At 62.0% G+C, this 22227-nt stretch overlaps 4 protein-coding genes across 12 annotated transcripts; 1 reads left to right on the plus strand and 3 right to left on the minus strand.

Annotated features, from left to right (window-relative positions):
- On the minus strand, positions 1–4784 carry SYNGR3 (synaptogyrin 3). The gene is made up of 4 exons (XM_044746928.2): positions 4542–4784; positions 2137–2374; positions 1535–1677; positions 1–1454 (listed from the first exon to the last, which is right to left on the minus strand). The coding sequence occupies exons 1-4, from the start codon at positions 4638–4640 to the stop codon at positions 1245–1247; spliced, it is 690 nt and encodes a 229-aa protein (XP_044602863.1). The 5' UTR covers positions 4641–4784; the 3' UTR covers positions 1–1244.
- A 2856-nt stretch (positions 4785–7640) lies between these two features.
- Positions 7641–11342, minus strand: GFER (growth factor, augmenter of liver regeneration). Its single transcript, XM_014848956.3, has 3 exons — positions 10201–11342; positions 9649–9845; positions 7641–8734 (listed from the first exon to the last, which is right to left on the minus strand). Exons 1-3 carry the CDS (start codon positions 11269–11271, stop codon positions 8572–8574), a joined length of 1431 nt encoding a protein of 476 aa, XP_014704442.3. The 5' UTR covers positions 11272–11342; the 3' UTR covers positions 7641–8571.
- NOXO1 (NADPH oxidase organizer 1) lies at positions 10891–15639 on the plus strand. Of its 8 annotated transcripts, XM_070483980.1 has the most exons (13): positions 10891–11028; positions 11806–11884; positions 12766–12874; positions 13026–13044; positions 13141–13213; positions 13319–13424; positions 13511–13591; positions 13748–13823; positions 13923–14100; positions 14274–14455; positions 14550–14663; positions 14974–15091; positions 15173–15637. In XM_070483980.1, exons 6-13 carry the CDS (start codon positions 13359–13361, stop codon positions 15438–15440), a joined length of 1083 nt encoding a protein of 360 aa, XP_070340081.1. In that variant the 5' UTR covers positions 10891–11028; positions 11806–11884; positions 12766–12874; positions 13026–13044; positions 13141–13213; positions 13319–13358; the 3' UTR covers positions 15441–15637. The 8 variants fall into 8 exon arrangements, with proteins under 8 accessions (XP_070340081.1, XP_070340083.1, XP_070340084.1 ...); XM_070483982.1 differs by lacking the exon at positions 13141–13213; XM_070483978.1 differs by having other exon boundaries at positions 10905–10963; positions 13026–13213; positions 15173–15639.
- A 145-nt stretch (positions 15640–15784) lies between these two features.
- TBL3 (transducin beta like 3) lies at positions 15785–22194 on the minus strand. Of its 2 annotated transcripts, none has more exons than XM_044746908.2 (22): positions 22089–22194; positions 20454–20505; positions 20279–20374; positions 20145–20192; positions 19892–20033; positions 19734–19818; positions 19478–19648; positions 19320–19395; positions 19147–19240; positions 18889–19070; positions 18653–18794; positions 18494–18552; positions 18304–18407; positions 17643–17790; positions 17325–17555; positions 17181–17251; positions 16939–17095; positions 16809–16867; positions 16437–16540; positions 16274–16345; positions 16024–16182; positions 15785–15938 (listed from the first exon to the last, which is right to left on the minus strand). In XM_044746908.2, the coding sequence occupies exons 1-22, from the start codon at positions 22127–22129 to the stop codon at positions 15817–15819; spliced, it is 2415 nt and encodes an 804-aa protein (XP_044602843.1). In that variant the 5' UTR covers positions 22130–22194; the 3' UTR covers positions 15785–15816. The 2 variants fall into 2 exon arrangements, with proteins under 2 accessions (XP_044602843.1, XP_070340078.1); XM_070483977.1 differs by having other exon boundaries at positions 20454–20620; positions 22089–22157.
- Positions 22195–22227: the final 33 nt, after the last annotated feature.

Consider the following 22227-nt stretch of genomic DNA (forward strand, 5'->3'; position numbering starts at 1 on the left):
CACGGTAAACTCACTTACAGTCTTTATTGTAAAGAAGTTGCAGTTGGAACCTGGGACACTGAAAATACACAATCACGGATTGTTCTTTCATAAGGGGAAAGGAGAGATCCATATGTACAAAAATTGTAAACATGTTCACTTAAATATCCACACGTAATTGGTCTATGCTACAATGTACAGGTTGTCACTCAACTGCAACTCCAGAGGGAGGCGTCTGTCTGTAAGAGTGAAATGTAGCAACCGCATTTGGTGTTGACATAACGTGAAAAGCCAGCTTTGAGCAATGCATGAGTAGTCAGCTACACACAGGAACCCCAACCTCGGGCTGGGCCTTAAAACGGGGTGCAGGGTGGGGAGTTGAGGGACTGGTCCAGGAAGCCAATGTAAAGGGGCTTGTACGGAATGGCCATCTCTGGGGCACTGTGGGCAGATGGAGCTTCTAGGCCACTCCTGTGGTGCTTGTCCTCCCAGGAACCCAGGTGTCCCGAGTCCCCCTTAGGCAAGGAAGGTCTTACTGAAGGGCTGCTGCCCAGGCCTACAGCCATGTTGTACCTTCGTGGCCAGAACTACCCACACCTGGGCAGGGGCCTGGGCCAAGGCAGGTAGGGGCTGGAGCAGGGGCTGCAGACAGAGGGGCTGCTTGTGGGAAACTGGAAGGTGGAATCTGAAGACTTGACCACAATCACAACATCGACAGGGCCAGGCTACCCTAGTGAGCCTGTGAGAGGAACTGGAGGGAGGCTCCAGACAGAGTGCATGGCCCAACAGGTGAGCCACCATGACAGGAGCAAGGACCATCACTACCCACAAGGACACAGGATGGGGAACAGTGGCCATGTTCCCCAGGCCACGGGATGGGGGTGGGGCGGGAGCAGCTCCTGCACCTGGCTATGGAGGGCTGCAGGACCCCTGACCCCAGAGTGAACAAGTGAGCCCCAGGTTGGCTGGCTCACGAGGGGACCTACCCAGGCTGGTTCACTGGAGGCTGGAGGGCACATGCCCAGGGTTGTACTGCCCCCTCTCAGGACCTCAGGCCTGGGGGCCAGGGACTAAGGGGATAGAGGAACTTGCAGGGGACAGCTCAGGCACCCTGGGGGCTACCCTCTCTTGGTCCCAGACAGCCCACAGTGGCCACTGGCTCTGTTCCTGGTGCTGTGCCAGGAGGACCTGAGGGAGCTCCCAGGAGACTCCGGGCCCTACATCGGTGGGGCGGCCTTCGAGCCCTGGTCTAGGCCTGCCGGCCACTAGTAGGCGGGCACCTGGTACCCTTTGGGGTTTGTGTCCAGGGTCTCGGTGAAGGGTGGGTTCTGGTAGGTCTCGGTGCCCTCCACGCCGCTGCCCACTGGATAACCGGGGTAGCCCTGGCCCGCCCCAGCGCCCAGCTGTTCGGTGGCAAAGAGCGACATGTCGGTGCCCAGGCGGAACCGCTGCAGGGCCTTCACGGTGAGCGCCGCCTGAGGGGGGGAGCCCGGGATTAGCCAGGGCCGACCCGCCGCCGGCCCCGCCCCGGCCCTACCCGGCCGGCCGCACTCACCCAGCTGAAGATGGAAAAGAAGCTGAAGGCGATGGCTGCCCGCGCCGCGTCTTCCGCCTGCATCGTGCCCTGCCCGGGCGCCGTGCGCTGCCACTGGTTGGTGAGAAAGCAGAAGCCCACGAACCACAGAAAGGACCAGAGCCCTGTGGGCGAGCGAGCGGCCGGGTCAGCGGGCGCGGCACCGGAGGCTGCACCCGCCCGGCCCAACCACGCCGGGAAGGAGCGTCAGACCGCACGGGAGCCCCGCCCACCGCCGGGCTGCGCCTCACTGCGGCCAGAGCAAGCCGGGCTCGCCCGCACCTGTGCCGCTCCACGCACCTGACAATCACAACGCACTCTTCCTGGCCCCGCCCCGGCCCCGCCCCGCGAAGCCCGGAGGCCCCGCCCTATCTCGGCCCGGCCCTGGCCCCGAGACGCCCACAGGCACCTGTCTACCAGGCCCCGCCCCTCTGTCCGGCCCCGCCCCCGAGACACCCAAAGGCACTTGCCTACCAGGCCCCGCCCCTCTCTGTCCGGCCCCGCCCCCGAGACGCCCACAGGCGCTACCAGGCCCCGCCCCCTCTCCGTCCTGCCCCGCCCCCTGCGGACTTGACCACGCCCACCTGAGAAGCCCAGGTCGAGGAGCACCGCGCGGCGGCGGTCGCGGACGCTGCTGATCTGCTGGAAGCGCACGTCGAGCAGCAGGAAGGCGGCGCAGGCGAGGAAGGCCCCGAGGCCCAGCACGACGCCGAAGCGGCAGGCGCCCGCGTTCCCGTTGAAGACGCAGCGCAGCTCCGGACCGCTGTCGGCGTTCACGTAGCCTTCGTTGATAATGGGCCCGAAGACGGCGATGGAGAACACCTGCAGGCGGCGGGCAGCGCTCACCGCGATGGGCCCCCTCCCGGCCGCGCCCCGAGATCTGTTGCCCCCCGCGAGCACCCGTGCCCTTGGGCCTGTCCCTGAGTTCCCCTGCAGCACAGGGTCCAGATCTGGGTTGGGGGTCTTCGGGTACCTCTCCCTTCATTCCTCCCTCGGGTATTTAGTGATTACGGACAACGTGTACCATTTAGTGAGCATCCACTATGCCCAAGCACTGTGCTTAAAACTGCTACTTTAGGGCTGGCCCTGTGGCGGAGTGGTTAAGTTTGCGCGCTGCGCTTCCGCGACCCAGCGTTTCACCGGGTCGGATCCTGGCGCGGACATGGCACCGCTCATCAAGCCATGCTTAGGCGGCATCCCACATGCCACGGCTAGAAGGACCCACAACTAAAAATATACAACTGCGTACCAGGGGCTTTGGGGAAAAAAAGGAAAAATAAAAAAATCTTTAAAAAACTGCTACTTTACATGAGTTCCCTCATAAGAATCCTCCCAAAAAGCCACGAGGGTGGCATTGTTCTTATTTCCTTTTTAGATGGGGAAATTGGGGCTCCAACAGGTGAAGTGACTTGTCTAGGGTCGCACTGCTGTTAAGAGCTGGGGCTGACATTTAAGCTGGGTCCTCCGTGCCGCATGGGGCTGTGGTGTCGACCCACCCTAGAGTGTGGGAACAAGAGCCTTCACCTGAACCAGCGATTCCTAGCCTTGAGCCAGGGGGTGCTAGGGAAGGTAGATGTGGATCGGGGAGAGAGGGGTTGGAGGGTAGTGGGGGCAGTGGAGGGACAGCCAGGCCCTGTGTGAAACCCGCTCTCAGCATTTGGGAGCTGTGCAGCCCTGTTTCCTAGCATGCCAACTGTAGTAACGGGCAAAGCTCATGGGGTGTTGGGAAAAGAAAAATAATGGCCACCCAGCCTTCTGCACTTGGTGGGCACTTGAGGGATGACGGCCCCACGTGACTATGATTAATTATTAATACCACCCATAAGTGTTTGGGCTCCAAAGGCAATACCATTGACCTCTGGGCTTCAGTCAAACGTCAGAGCCTTGTGCCCAATAGGGCTGGAAGGCAGGCAGGAGGTGAACCACGGTCATTTAAAACTAGATGCTACTCTTTTAGCTCTGGGCAGCACTATGTTTCTAAAACAAAAAAAAGACCTCCAATTTCAACTTTCAACTTCATTTCTTTCCTTTCCCTTTCGGGTAGTCTTAGAGACCAAGTGAAGAGAGGAACCAAGGCACAGGACATGGACGTGTACCCCCAGAGTGGTCCACAAGTCGGACCAGAGCTGGGACCAGAACGTAGGGTTCCTGCTTCCCGGTCTGGCGAGAGTCACTCCACCAGGAAGGCCGAGGCCTCATGCCCCACCCTGGACACCCTCCTCCTTGAAGATGGCCGAGTAGGTGCCGCCGATAGCAGCCGCGACCGGCTGGACAAAACCCAGAACTCGGCACCTCCCCTCCCCTCTCTCCTGCCTGGAAGGGTGGGAGGAGGAGTACTTGGCCTAGAGACGCCCTGTACAGCAGGCTAGGCTGTCCCCAAATCCTCCCCTCTCGCACCACCTCCAGGCAGCCCTTCCAGTGCAGAGCCCCTTCCCGCTGCCCCACCCAGAGGGATCCCAGAGCATCCCTCCAACTCACAGTTGCAACTGGGGGGCCTGGGAAGGGCCAGCTCCCTTCGAAGGAGCCTGGAGGATGTTTGTACGGGAGAAGCAGGGGGAGGCTCTGCCTGATCCTCTCGGCTCCCCCCCGTAGTCCCGTCCTCGCGGTGAAGCTGAGTGCCCAAGCCCCTCCGCGAATCCCGGTCCCACCCCTGTGCCCGCTTCCAGATCGTGAGAACAGGAAAAACGGAGCAAGGGCTGAAGAAGGGGATTGAGTTAGACCTGAGGAGGAATTGGGGGGCGGCAGGCGGTGACCTCTCAAGGTCCCCGGCGGTCGCCGCTGGTCCCTCCCCCGCCCGCAGGTGGGCGCGCCCAGCCGGGTGACGTCACCCCAACCTGGGGCCGGAGGGGGAGGGGCCGGCAAGGAGAGGATGGGGGCGAGGGGCGAGGGGCAGTGGGGAGGGACGAGGGATGAGAGGCGAGGCGGGATCCGGTTCTGGGGCGGGGGCGGGGGCTGGGGCCGGGTTGGAGCCCGGGCTGGGGCCACTCACCCAGGACGCGACCCGCAGCAGGGTCTGGGGCCGCCGCGCGAAGCTCACGGGGTCCAGGGCGGCCCCCGCGCGACCCGCGCCAAACGAGGCTCCCTCCATGGCTGGCCCGGGCGGGCCACGCGCCCCCGGCGCCCTCTGTCGGTCTGTCCGTCCGGCCGGCCCCGCCCGAGGCCGCCCGGGGCTGCTGCCGATGATGCTGGTGCAGCCGCTGCCGCTGCCGCCTCCCGGGAGCGCGCGCCGGCCGTGGCGAGGGCGCGCCGGGCGGGGCCGAGCCCGCGGCCCCCCACTGGTCCAAGAGCGCGGGGCTGGAGCCCTCCCTTCCCTCCGCCCCGCCCACCTTCCACCCTCCACCCTCCACCCTCCACTCTCACCTGCATGACCCGGGTCAAGATGGAGACCACGAGCCAGCGCCCCGTCAGGGGCAGGGGCAAGGGGCTGGGTCCCCCACTGCCCCTCACAGAGTCAGGAGTCAGCAGGGCAGGCGGACACTGGGCTCAGCCTTCGCTGAAGCCAGGCGGATGGACAGATGGACCTGACCCCGCTGTGTGTGCAGCGCCCTTTTGTGAGTAAGGGGGTAACTGAGACCCAAGGGCTCCAGCGTCTTCCCTTCAGTCCTCATGGAAGGAGAACCTGGCTCCCTGGCCCTGATGGATCAGAGATAGGTTACTGGGGCCTTTCCCATGACCCACTGCCCCCTGGCTTCTCCTTCAGAGGGTTCTAGCCTCCCTGACAGAGGAGGAGGATGACTTCTGCCCGCAGGGGCACTTGTCCAGGGGGCAGAGCCCACAGGCCAGCTTGGGTGGGTGTTGGGGCATCTCTGCTCCTTTCCTGTGGCCGGATGTTCTCATTCCGAGGATGCTCACCGAGCCGTCCACACTCCCAGGTCTCTGGGACTGACTTTTGGCTGACATATTTACTTTGGGGCCGAAGGGTGGGAAGAAGCATCAGAGATGGGGAGTTTGGTCAAGCTCAGGGCTAGCAGCTCTGGGCCCCTGCTGGGTCTCTTCCACAGATCCCCCAGCCCCGGGTTAGACAGGGTCCCTTCTGTCATGTTCCTTCCAGGCCAGCCTGGTAGGGCCTGGATGACTGCCGTGTTTCTGTCCAGGCATTGATAAGAAAAGTCTGTACTTTTTGGGCATTGACGGTGCCCAGCGTGTCACGAAGACCTGTGGAGGTGGGGACTATTATTACCCCATTGTTCAGATGGTAAATAGGCAGGCCACTTCAGTTCTTGGATCACAGAAAGAGCTGGGATTCAAACCCGGGTCCCTACCATGCCATCTGTGTGGACAGACCGTGATGCCTGGCCCAGCCCCCTGGGGAACCCATCCCAGGGCAGGTGTGGCCAGAGGTGCTGCCCACCAGTCTTACTGTCAAGTCCATTACACTGCGGGTCCAATCCCGTCACCTCTCACCTGTTGGCGACAGTTCACCCTCTGTCTCACGCATCATCCTTTTACTTGATCATTTGCATTAGCACCCAAACATGCTACACTTTCTTCTGTCTTCAAAATAAACCTCCGCTCTTGACCTCCCTTCCTCTCCAGCTGTCCCAAGTCACTGCTCCCTTTAGTTCCAGGGGCGACTCAGGCACTGCTGTCCCCACCTTTCTGGAAATGCTTCTGATGTCACCCTCTCCTTGTGTTCTTCCTACTTCATGGGCCCTTTCTCGTCACCCATTCTGATCCCCTCCTCTTGTCCCACCTGTAACCTTGAGGCCAGGGCGTGGTCCAGGGGCTCTTCTCTTCCCTCTATGCTCTCCTTTGGGCCTCGTGCTGACAGCTCAAGCCAGAACCTGCCCTTGAACTAAAGCCCTACTGTCTTAGCCTGGATGCCCTGGCAAACAGTCTGTGGCAAAGTTGAGAGTTTCATGGGGAGTGAAACTTTGGGGAAGTCAGAGTTGGGGAAGAAGAGAAGTGAGGAGGTAGAACAAATACTGATGGCGTGTTCCTGAGCGGACCACAGCTTGGGCTCAGGGAAGGCCGGGGAAGCCTTGTGCTGGAGACAGTCCATCTAGGGGAGGAAAGAGGAGTGACTTCCCTGCCGGCTGCTCCCCACAGGAGCTTTTTTTTTGGTGAGGAAGATTGGCCCTAAACTAATATCTGTGCTGCTCTCCCCCTATTTTGTATGTGGGACACCACTGCAGCGTGGCTTGATGAAATGGTGTGTAGGTCTGAGCCCAGGATCTGAACCCAGACCACTGAAACAGAGCGTGCAAACTTAACCACTACACCACCGGGCCAGGCCCTCCCGCCTCCTATTTGTGTCACTCAGCTCCTGTGGGCAGCTCCTGCAAAAGCCAGCACTCCTGCAGGGCCAGTTGGGTGAAGGTGCTGAAGAGGCCATGCCAAAGGCTGGCCCTTGCCTAGGGAGAGGCCAAGGCACCAGCAATGTAGGTGACCAGAGCTTTATGACCACAGGGACGGGGCAGTGTTGCTGGGCCATTTTGGCTGGGAGTCAAGGCCTGGGAGCAGGTATAGCTGAGCAGATCCGGGAAAGCCCAAAAGCTGGGTCCAAGTCACCCCCAAACCTGCTCCACTCACAGCCTTCTCCATCTCACTGATACACAGAGCAACTCCATTCTTCCAGCTGCTCGGGCTAGAAATCCAAAGTGACTTTGGCTCCTTTCTCTTGGCTCTACCTTCAGAGTCTATCCAGCGTCTTCTCCCACCCACCCTGGGGCAAGCTTCCCTCTCAGCTGCCGCATGGGTGCCTGGCCTCCTTGCTCCCACCCACACCTGCCTCATCCTGGCTCAGCAGCCAGAGAGACCTTTCAAGTCACATCTCACCATTCCTTGGCTCCAAGTCCTCCAAGACCTTCCTGTGATAGGAGCCGGATGTGAAAACCATCTCCTTGCTGGGTCCTTGAAGACCCTGTGCCATCTGACCGTCCTCACCTTTGACCCTCCCTCGGCTCCAGCAACTCAGCCTCCTTGCTGTTCCTGGAATATCCTGGCCCACTCTTGCTGTGGGACCGCTCCTTCCTCCTAAGAAGCTGGAACCCGGACAAGAGGAAGCAGCTGACCACAGAAGGGCGAGGGCAGACCCTGTCCATCACTGCGAGTCCCAGCACAAAACACACTGAAGCCAGGTCCTCAGTCACTTTTCCAGCACTTTATTTTGGTCTCAAGCTCTGAGGAGGCTAGCCCCACGAAGCCGCGGATTAGTGCAGCTATTGAAGGCCATATGCTAGACGGGAGGCGGGCAGCAGGGGAGGTGGACCCTCGGGGAAGAGCCCTGCCTGTGCTTTCCCTGTGAGACTGAGCAGGGTACAGAGCTCAGCCCCCAGGCCTCTTTCCTTTTTTGTTTTTTTCCAAAGATTGGCACCTGACCTAACAACTCTTGCTAATATTTTTTTTCCTGCTTTTTCTCCCCAAATCCCCACAGTACATAGTTGCATATTTTAATTGTGGGTCCTTCTAGCTGCGGCATGTGGGATGCCTCCTCAGCGTGGCCTGATGAGCAGTGCCATGTCCGTGCCCAGGATCTGAACCAGCGAAACCGTGGGCTGCCGAAGCGGAGCGTGCGAACTTAACCACCCAGCCACGGGGCCGGCCCCCTAGGCCTCTTTCTTGAAATGCAGACAGCATACAGTCTCTGGGGCTACAGTCACTGCAGCTGTCCCCAGCTACACAGGTTAGGAGACAATGGCCAGGCCTTGCAGGGCAGGACAGGGGAGCCCAGCCAGGCCTGTCATCTTCCTGTGTGGGAAAGTGGGCACCAGGGTGTGGGGTGAGCAGGAGGCCACATCCTGAATGGAAGGGCCAGTCTGGGTTACTCCTGCCTCCTTCACCTGTAGCCCAACCGGGCCTCAGCTGAGGAGGAGGCCATCAGGGTCCCTGCAGCGATACTTCCACTTCTACTCCAAACCTGAGGAAAAGGACCCCATGGGCAGTGTCTGGGGACCACCCAACTGAGACACGACAGGCTCTGGCTCTGACGGACTTTAATTATGAGTGCTCTGTCCTTCTCCAGCCAGGGGGCCCACAGGCCCTGGCTGGCTGCCCCATGGGCTCCCGCTGGCCGCCGTCTAGTCGCAGGAGCCGTCCTTCCAGCCGTCACGCCAGCGCTCATCCACCTGTGAGCAGTCGAAGTCGGGCTTGCCTAGCTTGCGGTTCACCTCATTGTGCAGGCGGCACAGCCACTGGGTGAAGCATGCCCGCGTACGCGTGTCTGGCTGGTTCCTGCGTATCCTGCATGGGGGGAGCAATGGAGGATGGGGGAGGCAGTGGGCCCACTGCCCCTGCCCCACTAGCTCCTTGCCTGCTCCACCCAGAGAGGAGAGCAGGAGCCAGTGAGCTACACCCAGGAGTGCCCTCGTGCTCAGAGGAACAGGCATTCCCAAAACTGGGCTGACCCTGCAGCACCTAGCATTGTGGACTCCTAGGCCTGCTCAAACACCCACCTGGGGAGCTTGGCAACCCTGACAAGAGCCCAGGGCGAGTCATTAAGGCACAGACCAGACAACTTTACAATCTCATAACCATCAAGAAGACTCACCCCAGGATCCTTGGCCCCAGGCAGTGCGTGGAAGGGGTGAGGCCAGCACAAAGGGAAACTGAAAACCACACCCTTTCTTAGCACCTGGGGCCCTGCCTCAGCTCAGCGAGAGACCTCATTCTAATTGCTTCAAATGGCAAGGGGCTGTCCTGCCCACACATCCAGCCCAGAAACACCGAAGGGTGGCAAACAACGGCTCTTGGGCTCCTCAGAGAAAAAGGTGGCTCTTGGAAGCAAAAGGGGTGGGTTCTCAAGGTCTTGAAACCGGCAGTCCTGCTCCAGAAGTCAGGCAAAGTGGAGTCCTCCTTAACCTGCCGGAGCCTCCATCAGTGCTAAGCAAGAGACCTCATGGGGGAAGCCCTCCCTGGGAGCCTGGGAGCCGCAAAAAACAGCAGTGCGCAGCAGCAGACCCAGGCAGCTTGGCCTCCGAGGGGAAAGGAGATGGCTCAGATGATCCCACTCTGTTGGTGGTCCCTGCTCTCGGCAGCCCTCTGCCACCTCTGCACCTGTTTCTCTAGGTTTCCCTTTATGACATCAGCCAGAGGCCCCAGGCCCAGGCTCCAGGTGGCAGGCTCTGCTGCCTGCAAACGATGCAGACATAACTTACCTCTTCCTTATGTCTTCAGCACACTCCTCACACGGATAAAACTTAGAGAATAAATGTATGAACTGGGCCATGTCTTGCTGCTGTTCTGGGGTGGGCAGGTCGGGGTAGTAAGCGGCCAGGGTGTGGAGGACAGCCCAGCTGTGGCGGCCCAGTTCCTCGCGATCCTGAGGACAATCTTCTCTAAACTTGCTGTCCCTCTGCGGAAGGAGGCCGACCAAGGGTCAGTTCATTCTCCCCCGACCAGAAGCCCACAAAGCTCCCCTTCTCCCCGCGCCTCCCAGTTGGAGGCCCATTGACTCCAGACAGAAGTGCTGCAGCTGATCCGATCCCCCTGTGGCTGAAAGTTGAAAGGCCGGGCCTACCTTGGGGGCAGGACTTAGGGACAGCCAAACCTGGGAGGCAAAAGTCCGCAGGCATAGGGCCTCTGGCACCGCTCGGCCTGGGCCTTGGGAGGCCGGCCAGGGGCGCCTGAGAACAAGGTGTGGGGCCGGGACTACGGGTCGGCAGGGCTCGCAGGCCTCTGCGGGAGGTGGCGCCCCCGGGCACGTGCACCTTCTGCTGCGTCCGCATCCACGTCTTGAAGTCCACGCAGGCCCGGCAGGGCCGCCTCCGGGAGGTATCCTTGGCGACCTCAGAATCGGTCGGCGCCTGGGCTGGGGTCGGGGCGGAGGCGGCGGCGTCTCTCCGCCCCGCGCCCCGGCCGCGCGCGTCCGTCACCAGGTCGTCCGTCACCTCGGAGCGCGCGCCGCCGGGCAGGAAGGAGAAGAGGCTCCCGCCGGAGGAGCGACTCCGCTCGCCGGGCGCCGCCATGTTACCCGCGCAATGCCTGCCGGGCCAGCTGGGCCTCCACACGGGCCTCCAAGTCGGCCTCCAGGCCAGCGCGCGCGCCGCCGCTAAGGCGCGGCCACAGGGACTGGGCGCAGGCGCGGAGGCCGGGCCCGGGCTGGGGCTGGGGGCGGGAGCGGGAGCGGAGGCGGGGGCGGGGCCCGGGGCCGAGTCCGGGGCGGGGACCGGCGTGGAGGTGGGGCCGGGGGCCGCGGCCCGCGCCCGGGAGGAGGCGGAGCCGGAGCCCCGGGTTCGGGCGAGGGGCGCGCCGCATGCCCGGGCCAGGGTAGAGGCGAGGCCGGTGGCCCGGGCCGGGGCGGAGGCGGGGCCAGAGGCCCGGGTCCTGGCCGCGCCCCTGGGCCTCGTTCTGCGGCCCGAGCCCGGGTTGCGTCGTCCCTGGCGGCTCTCCCGCTTCCTCCAGTAGAAGATCAGCGTGTGGTGGAAGCCGCGCCGCTGCCGCGCCGAGGACTCGGGCTGCGGCTGAGGCGAAGTCCGTGTTGCAGTCCGCGACGCGCCCATCACTCCGCTCTGACCGGTCCGCGTGCCCGCGGCCAGGTTCTGTGCCCTCGGCTGGGGGTGCGCCGGGCGGCAGGCCGCGCGGCGCCTTGGCAACGCGGGCGGGGCCCTGAGCGCACAGAGGATCGCGGGCGCTAGGGCCTGGGTCCCACGGATCCGCTCTGGCGACCGGCGCCATGGCACCGGGCGCCTGGCAACGCGGGGCGGGGCCGTGTCTGCAGAGAACGTGGCGCGTGTCTCCGCTCCCGCGGACACGTAGCTGCCCGGATGGTTAACCTGCATGAAGGGGTTAAACCCACGTCGGGAGTGGCCTCAGGGATACCTCTGCTTCCATACGTACATTCATTCATTTCGCAAATATTTGTGTAGTGTCTAATCTGTTCCAAGCACTGTTCCAGGAGCTGCGCAGGGCGGGCACAAGACCTGCTCAGTTCATAGTCCAGTGGTCAAGACGGAAAAAAAAATAAAAAATAGGAGTCACCATAATAAATGTTCACTTACGAAGTGTGGTGAGGGCCATGAACAGGGTGTGGTGAACCGGGGAGGCTTCCCTGAGGATGAGGAATCAGCTGAGGAGGGCAGTCAAGGCCAAGGCTAGAGGTGGGAGGACCTTGGCCTCTTGCATGGGCGGAAAGGCCAGTGGGACAGGACCTGGGGAGAACCTGGGGTGGTGGGAGGGGAGGTCCAGAGGTGGGCAGGGGCCCACCAAGGACCTCATAGGCTGCCATAGGAGCTGGGAATTTATTCTAAGGACAGTAAGAAGGGGCTGGACAGTTTCAGTCAGGGCTACGCCAACCTGCAAAATCTGTTTTGCAGATTCCTCTGGAGGATGGATTTCATGGAACCAAGTGAGGAGCACAGGCATTGGGGGCAGAGAGCTGTTGTAGTTGTTTAGGTGAGAGATGGGGGTGGGGATTATGGAGAGGGTAAGAGTGGAAAGGACCCAGGGTTGCTGAGGTTGTGGAGCAGGGGCTGCCTGTTAGGGGAGGGAGAGGACCTCAGCATCCTTCTAGGTCCCTGGCTGTGAGCAAACTGGCCCTTCCCCAGCTTCTCTCTGTTTTCCAGCGGAGCAGTGTCTGTCCCACCCTGGACCCTGCCAGGCCAGCAGAGCCCTCAGGCCCCCAGTGTAGCTCCTCTGAAATTGGGGAGAGTGTGACAGCTGGGCAAGAGGCACTCTGCAAATCAGACCCATGTCAGCAGGTGTTCACTGCCTGGTCTTAGGCAAGGTTTGAGGGTTCAGAGAGAGCCACTGGTCCGACAGACACACAAAAGCCCTCTCTCAAGGCCTGAGTGGTTTCCTTGAGGGATGCCCTAGCGTCTGACCCCTCTCAGAGGGCTTGGGGTAAGGGAAGTCCTAACACAAAGCTGGTGGCCCAAAGAGCGGGAAGAACCATCGTGTGCCAGGGTTGGGTGGGACTCGGGAAATCTCTTCTATAAGGAAGCAGCCCAGAGAGGTGAGGCACCTGGACACGCCCTCTTTGGGGATTCCAGGGTATTGCCCTCACCACCCCACTTAGTGGGGGAATGGTCACTCCTGATCTCAGAGGCAGTGTTTGCAGGAAATTGTGAATTCAGCAGTGACTTTCAAAACAGTCCTAGTCACCACCTCCCCGACCTCCCAAGTGTGGGTGACGGCAGAGACGGACCCTCTTCGTCCTGCCTCGTCTGCACCACAGGGGAACCTCTGGGGTGAGCCTGTGAGGTCTGCCCCTCCCCAACACAGAAAAACTGACATTAACTATCCATTTAACATGAATTTCCACCTCTGTGACTTAGGGACACCGAGAGACTTTTCCTCCAACATGATGATTGAGCCAAACAAAGCACTTGAAGCCCTTAGCACTGAGCTATTGGTTCCTGATGACAACTGCAGTCAGCTCCCCAGGTGAGTTCAAAGACAGAGCCAGCCAAGGGCGTACCCTGGCAGGTGGCTCTCACCAGCCACAACACTACACAGAGTGTGGGACAGCCGGGAGGGGGGTGGACCAGGCTTTGCGGCCCTTTGATGGCTCTTCCTTCTCCTCCTCCCTTGGCAGATGAGCAAGAGGGCCTCAGGCAGCAGTCCGAGCACCTCCACCACCTCTTCCCTCCCCCTCCCATCAGCTCTGCTTTGGGCACCCCCAAGCCCTGTGCTCCTGACCCTCCACCCAGATCTTTGGCTTGGGGCGCAGTGAGGAAGCTGCGAAGAACCCAGGGGCAGGGCTGCGCTGCAATAACCTGGCAGGTCTGGGGCGTTGCGGGGAAATTCCAACCAGTCTTCCTGGTGCTGGGTATCCCCCCGCCTCTGACAGGGCAGGGAGGTAGCGGGACTCTTGGCCCCTCCCTGCAGGTTCTAGAAGCTTGCAACCAGGACACAAGAGACCACAACGATGGCAGGCCCCCGGCACCCCGTGTCTGTGCGTGCTGCAGCCTTGTTGCAGACGGAGCGGTTCCAGGTGCGACCCAGTGGCCCTGCCAGCTCCAGTGGGGGGAGGGAGTTGCTGGCCAGCCCCTTGGAGCTGCCCCAACCTCTCCCCAACAGACGTTCACCTTCTCCGTGCACTGGTCAGATGACAGTGACACCTTCGTGCGCAGGAGCTGGGACGAGTTCAGGAGGCTTAACGTGAGTGATCCTGGGGCGACCCCAGTTCCCCCTCACAGGCCTCCTAGTGCCTGATCTCGGAGGCTTCTATGCCCTAAGATCCCTGTAAAGGACCCCCACCCTCCCAAGGGAATCCGCCGGGCTCTTGGAGACCAGTATGCCTGTTCTCACCCTCAGAAGACACTCAAGGAGACCTTCCCGGAGGAGGCAGGCCTGCTGCGGAGATCCCACCGTGTTATCCCCAAGCTTCCGGGTCAGGCCGGCAGGGGTCCCGGGAGGGAGGGGGGGCGGAAGCGGCCCTGTTAGGGGAGCCCTGGGGTGGGTTCCCATGGTCTCCCTGTTATGCCCACAGACACATCGCTTTTGGTGCGCAGTGGGCGCACAGGCCGCGGCCTGGCACACCTGAGGCAGCTGGACACCTATTTGCGGACGCTGCTGGCAGCGCCGGAGCACGTGTCCCGGAGCCCAACGCTCACCAGCTTCTTTGAGCCGCAACCCTCAGACCTGGATCCCACGCTGCCACCTGGCAGGTGTCTCACCCTCCCCCAACCCCCTGCCTGCAGAAGCACTGGGAGGACTGGAGAGGCATGATGGAGGAAGGGCCTGATGAGGAGCGAAGGCTAAGAGGCTGGGCCGACTTGTGGGAGGGGACAGGCCACTCTCCGCCCACCCACTTCTCACCTGCGCACACTACCCTTCCCAGCCTAGTGATCCTGCCGGCCCCTGAAGAGCCCCTTCACCGCCCTGCGGGCAGCCTTGCCATCCGCAGCCTGAAAGCTCAGAGCCTGCGCTGCCTGCAGCCCTTTCACACTCAGGACACACGGGGTCAGCCCTTCCATGCAGAGGCCCACGAGGCCCTGAATGTGCTGCTGCGACACCCCTCAGGTGGGGCTGGGTGGGAGTCAAGGAACTTGCCCTTCTGCCCCAGGGTTCCCAGCCAGACTCCAGGTCTGAACCCCCGCCCACCTCTTGTGCACAGGCTGGTGGCTGGTGGAGAATGAAGACCGGCAGACAGCATGGTTTCCTGCTCCTTACCTGGAGGCGGCGGCCCTGGGCCAGGGGCGAGAGAGGGGAGCGCCCCTAGGGAATAGTGGTACGAAACTAACCCTCCTACCCACACCCACTACCACCGTTGGGAAGTATGCGAAAGGCTAGGTGGCCCACAGGCAGCACCTGAGCCAGGGGAGTGAGGCAGGGAACAGCTAGGTGATGGCGTGGCCCCGCAGTGTATGTGCTTGCTCCCCACAGCAAGGGGAAGCCCCAGTGGGTTTTAGAGAGGTCCCTGACATCTTCGGAGATCCAGAGGAGAGCCGGGAGGTGGTGATTCAGCAGATGATGAGGGGACCAAGTGGTGGGGGTCCTGGCCTCTGCAGCCCCAGTGACTCCCAAGCACCCACTCCTAGGGTCCCAGTTCTGTGCTTCTTGTGCCTATGAGAGCAGCCAGGCTGATGAGCTGTCAGTGCCAGCAGGGGCGCGTGTGCACGTGCTGAAAACATCTGACCGTGGCTGGTGGCTGTGCAGGTGTGTGGGCATGGGGCTTTGGCTGGGGCCCAGGCTAGCCCAGACCAGGCACGCACTAACCAAACCCTGCCTCCTCCGCAGGTTCCGCGGGCGTGCTGGTCTTCTCCCTGCTGTGCTGCTGAGGCCTGACGGGCTGGGCGCACTCCTGAGTGGCCCAGGGCTCCACTGTGGGGCCGACAGTGGGGAGGATGGCGCAGGGGAGGCCCGAAGCTCCCCTGAACCTTTCCAGACCATGACCATTCCCCCTACTGTGCCGGCCCGACCCCCACTGAGTGCCATACAGAGCCGCTGCTGCACCATCACCCGTAGGGCACTGGGGCAGGACCGAAGGGATCAGGGACACCCTTGAGGGTATGTGGAACTGCGTGGAGAGCTGTGCCATGCACCCCACAGCTGGAGCGGCAGGCCAGAGGCTCCAGACCCGCAGGATGACTGATGGCAGCCACACCACCCCTAGGGCTGGGGGAGGAGCATTTGAGAGTGGGTCTCCCTGGCTGGCAGGGCCAAAAGGTTACTTCCTCTGAGTAAAGCTCTTCTGGTTAACCCACACCCTGTGTCTGTGCTGAAGGGCAGGCCCTGCTGGATCTCCGCCAGGCCAGGGCACAGGGATGGGGCTGGCAGGTGGCCTGCTAAGGCTGGACAGGGCTGTGCCTAGGACCTGAGGTGAGACAAAGCCCAGACAGAAACAGGGAGTTGGGGTAGAAAAGGACACCTTTCTGCGTGTTTCAGAGGGTGGAGGGGGGCACAGGAGGGGCCGCAGGGAGGGTGGGCAGCTTCATGTTGTGCCATAAGAAGTCCAAGAAGGTAGCTGCCTGCAGCGTCCGGCTGAGCCGCTGAAAGTGTCGCTCTGGGGGAGGACACAGGGTTGTCAGGGGGTCAGTGGAGTCTGGCTGGGCTGCTCCCTGCCCCGACCCGGGGCGATGCCCACATACCAGTGTAAGGCAGCAGGGCCTCAAGAGAGGCCCGCACGCCCTCGTAGGCCAGCAGCTCTTCCGGGGCCTCATGCCGCAGGAGCACACCCAGCACAGCCTGGGCCTCATGGCAGTGCCTCGAGTTGGTGTTCCACGTGACACAGAAACGCAGCAAGGCCTCTGTGGGTCACAGGGATGGTCAAACCTGTCCGCCAGGCCACTCCACCCTTACTAGTCACTGTCCAGCCCCCGCCCGCCCGCCCGCCTGGACCTTTCTGGTCTCGCCGCAGCTGGAACACTGTGGCTTCCAGCTTCTCGCAGGCCTCAGGGTCCCTCCGGATGGCTGTGGGAGGAGGGCAGACTGAGCTCCAGGGAAGGGGCAGGATGGACCCAAGAGACCCCCCCCGCCGTCTGGCCCCTGAGGCAGCACTGACCCTGGATAACAGTCAGCACGGTGTGGGGCCGGTCCAGGGAGATGGCCAGGCCCAGCGCCCGCAGGTATCGCTTCTCTTGGAGCAAGTTGTCCAGTTCTTGCTGCCTGGTGGGAAGGAGACAGGACAGGGCCACTGGGGGACCTGGCTGGGGCAGAGCCATCAGGGAGCTGGCTCAGGGGCCAGCAGCCCAGGCCTGAACACCGACTAGTGCTGAGCTGTATCACTGCTCTGAGCTTCAGTTTCCCCATGCCATAAAGCAGGAGTACTGCTGATACACCCTACCCTGAGAGAGGGGCTGACGCTGATGCGTGGGATGTGCCAGACACGTGGGTGATACTCACAGGGAGGCTGCGTGGGGACCACCAGACTTACTTGACCACCTGCTCCTCCCGCTTGGCCTGCTCCTCTGCCTGCTCTACCTCGGTCACATCCTAGAGTCAAGACTGGAGTCAGACTGGCACCCCTACACTGCCCCACCTGCTCCACCCCCAAGGCTACAAACCTTCCAGAGGATGACACAGGAGTCGCTGGCGCCAGTGAGGGCATGGTCATCTAGTCGGCTGCAATGCAGTCCCCAGACCTTGTCCTCATGGGCGTCCAGTGTCCGCACACACTCGTTGTTCTTGATGGTCCAGAGCTTCAAGAGCCCATCAGAGCCGCTGGGTTTGGAAATGGGAGGAGGCTCAGAGCTGGGGACTGTCCCTCAGCTCTCTCCAACCCCCGCCCTGCCCCGAGCCCACTCACCTAGACAGCAGCTGCGTGCCACGGCTCACAAAGGCCACCTTCAGTACGGAAGCATCATGCCCCTCGAACGTCTGTAGGGTGGGGAGAGGGAGGGTATGAGATGTCACCGAGTGGGGACTCAGGCCTGGGGTGAGGGCAGCTTACCTTGAGGCAGCTGAAGTCCTGCAGTGCCCAGAGCTTGACGGTGCCATCAGCTGAGGCTGTGGCCAGCACCTGGTCCATGGGCGAGAACTGGACACACCAGAGGCCGCGCCGGTGGCCCAAGAAGACGCCCAGCAGCTGGCACTGTGGCAGGGCCCAGAGCTTGGCTGTGCGATCCTGTGAGCCTGTGGCTAGCAGCTTGTCATTGGGGGCAACAGCCACACTGTTAATGTCCTGTTGACGGGAGCAGGCAGCAGCTTGGACCCTCATCCCAGCAAGGGCCCTGCTACACCCCCGCCCCAGTGTGCTGTGTGTGGTCACCTTCTCATGGCAGCGCTGCGTGGCCTGGGCCTGTAGGAGGACAGGTCCACCGTCTGGGACTGTGCTCTTGGACAGCAGGGCTTCGGGGAGGGGCCACAGCTTCACAGTGCAGTCCTGGCTGCCTGTCACCAGGAAGGTCTCCTTCAGCCTGAGGTCCAATTTGGGGAAGAGGGAGACATCTGCTGAGCCCCAGCCAGCCGTGTCTGCCAGTGCACCACAACTCAGGCCTACCAGACCACGGGCCAGACCAGAAGAACTATCCCAGAACGTAGACAGCCCATGTCACCCCCCACACACCTCTAGGACCACGTGCCTGCACCCAAGCCTGTGCCATCCATCTCGGTGCCACCACATCTGATGACTTGGTTCCAAGAATAAGACTCCCAGCCCTAGATGTAGGGAGCACCTTCTCCACCTGAGCCTTGTTCAACATTAAACTGTCTGTCCTGAGGCCCCTCTCATTTTATCCACTCAGTCTCAAGGCCACTTCCAAGGAACCCCCCACTGGCGCCTGGGTTTTCTGTCCCACATCCCTGGACTGGAGCCTCAAAGAGCAAGACCAAAGCCACCTCCTCCTCCTGTCTCCCTGAGCTGCAGCCCCAGCAGCAGGGCCTGGGCCTCCGCCTCCACGACACCCTGGACCCAAGCCCTGACCAACTACCTGGAGCAGCAGATGGTGCCCACGCCATGTGTGTGCCCGGAGCCCTGAGCCACACAGGCCACCTTGCCCGCCTTGTTCATCCTCCAGATGCGGATGCTCTGATCCTGGGGACAGGAGGGGTGAGGACAGAGGCTGGGTTAGGGTTTCCCACCTGGGGACGGGTACCTCCACACCTCTTGGGGTGCCTCACCTTGGCACAGCTGGCAAAGAGCCACCCTTTCCGGAAAACATCTAAGGCCAGGACGATGTCTGGGAGAAAGTGGAGAGGGAATGGACAGAGATCAGTTCTGGCAACAGGTGGCGATCCATCCAGCATGGGGTCCTGGGGGCATCAGCTTGACACCCTCACCTGTGTGGCCATGGAGAATCTGGCAGGCCGATGTCTGCAGCTCAAACACTTTCAGGCAGGGGCTGTTGGAGGCCACGACAACGTGGGAGTCCTCAGGGCCAAGGAACCGGACATCCAACACCTCCTCGCTGTAGCCAGCAAACTGCAGGGACAGGAGGGGTACACACCAAAGCCCGCGTGACGGAGAGTGGGAGGCAGTGTCCCCAGGCCGTGGGCTGAGCAGGGGCAGTGCTCACCTGTTTCTGCAGCTGCAGGGAGCGTGCCTCGTAGAGCAGCAGGTTGTGGTCAGCAGTAACACTGAGGAGCAGGCCGGCAGCGCGGGCCAGGGCGCAGTGGGTCAGCTCCCGCCCGGGGCCTGGCAGCCGCGGCTGGGTGTACACACACTGCCCAGAGGCTGCCTCCCACACGCGCAGCATGCCTGTGCGGGGACAGGGGCTGCTGGGACTCACAGGTCCGTGGGACTCCCCCAGCCCCTGCTGCCTGCCCTCACACACCTTGGTCGCCAGCTGTCAGGAAGTGCAGGCCTGTGGACTTCACACCCAGCTCAGGCGCTGGCTCCTCTGGCAATGTCACTGCGGCCTCCACGCTCTAAAGACGAGCGAGTCAGAGGTGGCAGTCTCATCCTGCCCCGCCCCCCTCACTGGCCCTGGCCCCCTGGCTTCCCTACCTCAAACACTGGCACAGTCTTTGTGGCCTGGCAGCTCTGCAGGTCCCAGACAATGCAGATTTTGTCTCGGCCTGAGCTGGGGGAAATAGCCACTTCAGTTCCTGGGTCGAGCTGTGGCCCTCCCCTTCCTGCCGAGGCCTGGGTGGCTGGCCACTGACCTGAGCATGGTGTGGCCATCGGCACTAAAGGTCAGTGAGGTGACAGCGCTGTAGTGGGCAGTCAGCATAGCCAGGCACGACCGTTCCTGCAGTGACCACATGCGGATGGTGGCGTCTGCGGCTGAGGAGAAGAGCAGCAGGCGTGCGGGGTCCGGATGGAAGGCCACCAAACTGCAGGCAGGTGGGGCACAGTGGCTGAGTCGTGCCACCCCGATCATGATGCCCCGCACACCCACCCTCTGCTGCCCCTACTCACTGAACGACACCCGGCGATCCCCGGAAGTGGTGTGTCCCATAGTGCCGCATGATGTCCCAGACACGCACGGCCCCATCACAGCCGCCTGTGGGGACATGTTTGCGGTGACGGAGCTCGTGTACCCTCCAGCCAGCCTACCCACCCAGTCAGGGCCTTACCTGTAGCTAGCAGCGTGGAGGTGGGGTCGAAGGCCATGGTAGCCACAGGCGCTGTGTGTATCGCTTTCCACAGGCGGATGACACTGCCCTCTCGCCAGGCCCACTGAGCCAGTAGCAGTGCCCGACTGGCTGTCACCAGCACCTGGGGGAAGATACAGCTCAGCCAAGGGTAGAGGCACGGCCACCCGTCTTCATCGACTCAAAATTTGGTTGGGAGATACCAGAGCCCACCTTCTGTTCCTGCCCCATATACCTCATCGTCAGGGCTGAGGTCAAAGGCAGTGATGTCCTCCTGGTCCTCCTAGGGGCAAGAGTGGGCACACAAAACGCCATGAGAATAGGCTGTCCTCCACACTAGCACCTCCCCCTGGCTCTCCCTGCCCTCACCTGCTCCAGGCTCCGCAGCACAGCCCCTGAGGCCACATCCAGAATGTTGACTCTGGTACCACAGACACAGAAGAGGTGCTGTCCAGTCTGGTCCAGCTAGTGACAAAGGGGTCTCAGCCAAGGTAACTCTGCAGCCCCTTCCTGCCCCCCAACTCTGCCCCTCCCTGGGCTGTACCTGCACCTTCCCGCCCTTGTAGAAAGGCTCGATCTTGCGCTCGACAGCATAGCTGGAGGGAGGACACAGGGAGAGAGTGAATCACTCACCCTCAGTCCCCAGTGCCCAGCCCTGTGCTGGGTGCTCTCCCAAAGGTCAATGAATAGGCCCTTATCCTTGAGGAGTTCCTGGGCAGCAGCAAGGATGCAGAGGGGTGGGAAGTGATGAGCTCTTCTCTCTGTTATCTTCTTTAACCCTCTCAGCAGTGCTGAGGTGGGTGTCAGTACCCCCATGTCACAGAGAATTTGAGACCCAGAGCTGGTCAGTGATCTACACAGGGTCCCGGAGCAGCACAGGCAGTCCCAACACCCAGAGATGCCCCAGTGGGAGCAGGCCAGGCCTTGGGGGCCCCCTGCTGGCCGTGGGAAGCCAGGCCTGGGTACCAGCCCAGAGCAACATCCTCTTCAACATCTTCATCCCTGAGGTCCAACCTGTCCCTTTCCCAACCCTGGCTCCTTCCTCCATCCCCAGCTTGGCCTCATCCCACTCCCCAGGCAGCCCTCATTTCTGTGGCCTCATACTGTCCTCTTCCCTCCCTCTGGGCTGCCACCATGCTGGTCCACGCCACTGCACTCTCCCCTCTGGGCAGCTGCCCAAGCCTCTTCACCAGGCCCCTACCCACTCTCTCAAACTCTGCTGCCAGAGAAGCCTTTTAGAACATAACTCTGTTTATGTCACCATCCTGCCTTAAAACTCTCGACTCGCCTTACATGTTTCCAAGGCTCTGCCCAGAGGAGCCTCTGCTGACTTTCCCAGTTTCACACAGGCTGTTTCCTCTATGCAGCCTGGGCCTCTCTTCTGGGATTTCAGTGGCACCTGGCTAGTTCCAATGGGGGAAGCCTGATTGCCAAGATGAAACAGAGCCCCCACCTCCCGCCCCCCCCCCCCCGCCCCGCCCCCAAGTCCTGAATCCAGCCAACCATGCAGGAGAGGTGCTCTCAGGACCCGGGGATTCCCTTCGCTAGTGCTTGTCACAGCCACTGATGGAAATGAGTTGCTTAATACGTTTATCCCACCAGGCGCTCCACATGGCAGGTCTGAGTCTGGCCCATCCCCGGCACTAAGCACTTAGATGTTCAGCAGAGGCTTGGGGATTGAAGATGCACAGGATTCAGGGCCTCCTGGGCCACTGAGGACCCCCCACCTCCTGACCTCTCTTTCTGCTCCCCGGAGAAAAGGGACAGCAAGTGAAAGCTCCCCAGGCCAACTGCCCCAGATGTGGCTCTTCCTCCGCTACCTGAGGGGTGAGGGGTCCTGCTCCCGTCCAGGACCAGCCTCGACTTGTGCTCAGTCCGCCCGTTCCTCCTCCTTTGGGATTTCTCGTCCCCCTCCCCGCCCCAACTGGCTCTTAGTTTAATTAACCGCGGCTGGCTGCGTCCGGCCGGGCTCCAGTGCCCGCCCTGCCCGAGAGCAGTCAGGGTCGGCTCTCCCACCTTACAATACCGCACCGACACGACCCCGCGGGCCGGTCCCGTACACCCCCTCCCCAGACCCGCATGGGCGCCCGGTCCACCGTCCACGGTGGGAAACTTCGCTACTCCGGCTGCGAACCCGCCTCCCTCCCCAGGCGGCGCCCGCAGCCACGTCCTGACTCACTTGGCTTTAAAGCGGCTCCCTCCGGCCGCGGCCTCCGCCATGTCGCCACCGCCGCCACGGCCGCGTGAGGGAGAGCGGTGCGACACTCCGCCCCGCCGGCGCGCTGTGATGACACCACCACCGCGACTACTGTGGCGTC

The sequence above is a fragment of the Equus asinus genome, chromosome 14, assembly GCF_041296235.1.
Source record: "Equus asinus isolate D_3611 breed Donkey chromosome 14, EquAss-T2T_v2, whole genome shotgun sequence".
Lineage (NCBI taxonomy): Eukaryota > Metazoa > Chordata > Mammalia > Perissodactyla > Equidae > Equus > Equus asinus.

Excerpts from the sequence above, each read along its gene's own strand:
- SYNGR3 (XM_044746928.2), bottom strand. The coding sequence starts at position 4,640 with ATGGAGGGAGCCTCGTTTGGCGCGGGTCGCGCGGGGGCCGCCCTGGAC. Across the intron at positions 2,375-4,541 it reads TGCTGCGGGTCGCGTCCTGG|GTGTTCTCCATCGCCGTCTT; the intron begins GTGAGTGGCCCC and ends CGCCGCCTGCAG. Across the intron at positions 1,678-2,136 it reads CCTCGACCTGGGCTTCTCAG|GGCTCTGGTCCTTTCTGTGG; the intron begins GTGGGCGTGGTC and ends GCTCGCCCACAG.
- GFER (XM_014848956.3), bottom strand. The coding sequence starts at position 11,271 with ATGCAGGTTAACCATCCGGGCAGCTACGTGTCCGCGGGAGCGGAGACA. Across the intron at positions 9,846-10,200 it reads GGATGCGGACGCAGCAGAAG|AGGGACAGCAAGTTTAGAGA; the intron begins GTGCACGTGCCC and ends CTCCTTCCGCAG. Across the intron at positions 8,735-9,648 it reads GCTGAAGACATAAGGAAGAG|GATACGCAGGAACCAGCCAG; the intron begins GTAAGTTATGTC and ends CCCCCCATGCAG.
- NOXO1 (XM_070483980.1), top strand. The coding sequence starts at position 13,359 with ATGGCAGGCCCCCGGCACCCCGTGTCTGTGCGTGCTGCAGCCTTGTTG. Across the intron at positions 14,101-14,273 it reads CCCACGCTGCCACCTGGCAG|CCTAGTGATCCTGCCGGCCC; the intron begins GTGTCTCACCCT and ends TACCCTTCCCAG. Across the intron at positions 14,456-14,549 it reads GCTGCTGCGACACCCCTCAG|GCTGGTGGCTGGTGGAGAAT; the intron begins GTGGGGCTGGGT and ends TCTTGTGCACAG.
- TBL3 (XM_044746908.2), bottom strand. The coding sequence starts at position 22,129 with ATGGCGGAGGCCGCGGCCGGAGGGAGCCGCTTTAAAGCCAA. Across the intron at positions 19,241-19,319 it reads AGACTGTGCCAGTGTTTGAG|AGCGTGGAGGCCGCAGTGAC; the intron begins GTAGGGAAGCCA and ends GCTCGTCTTTAG. Across the intron at positions 18,795-18,888 it reads CCCTGCAGCTGCAGAAACAG|TTTGCTGGCTACAGCGAGGA; the intron begins GTGAGCACTGCC and ends CTGTCCCTGCAG.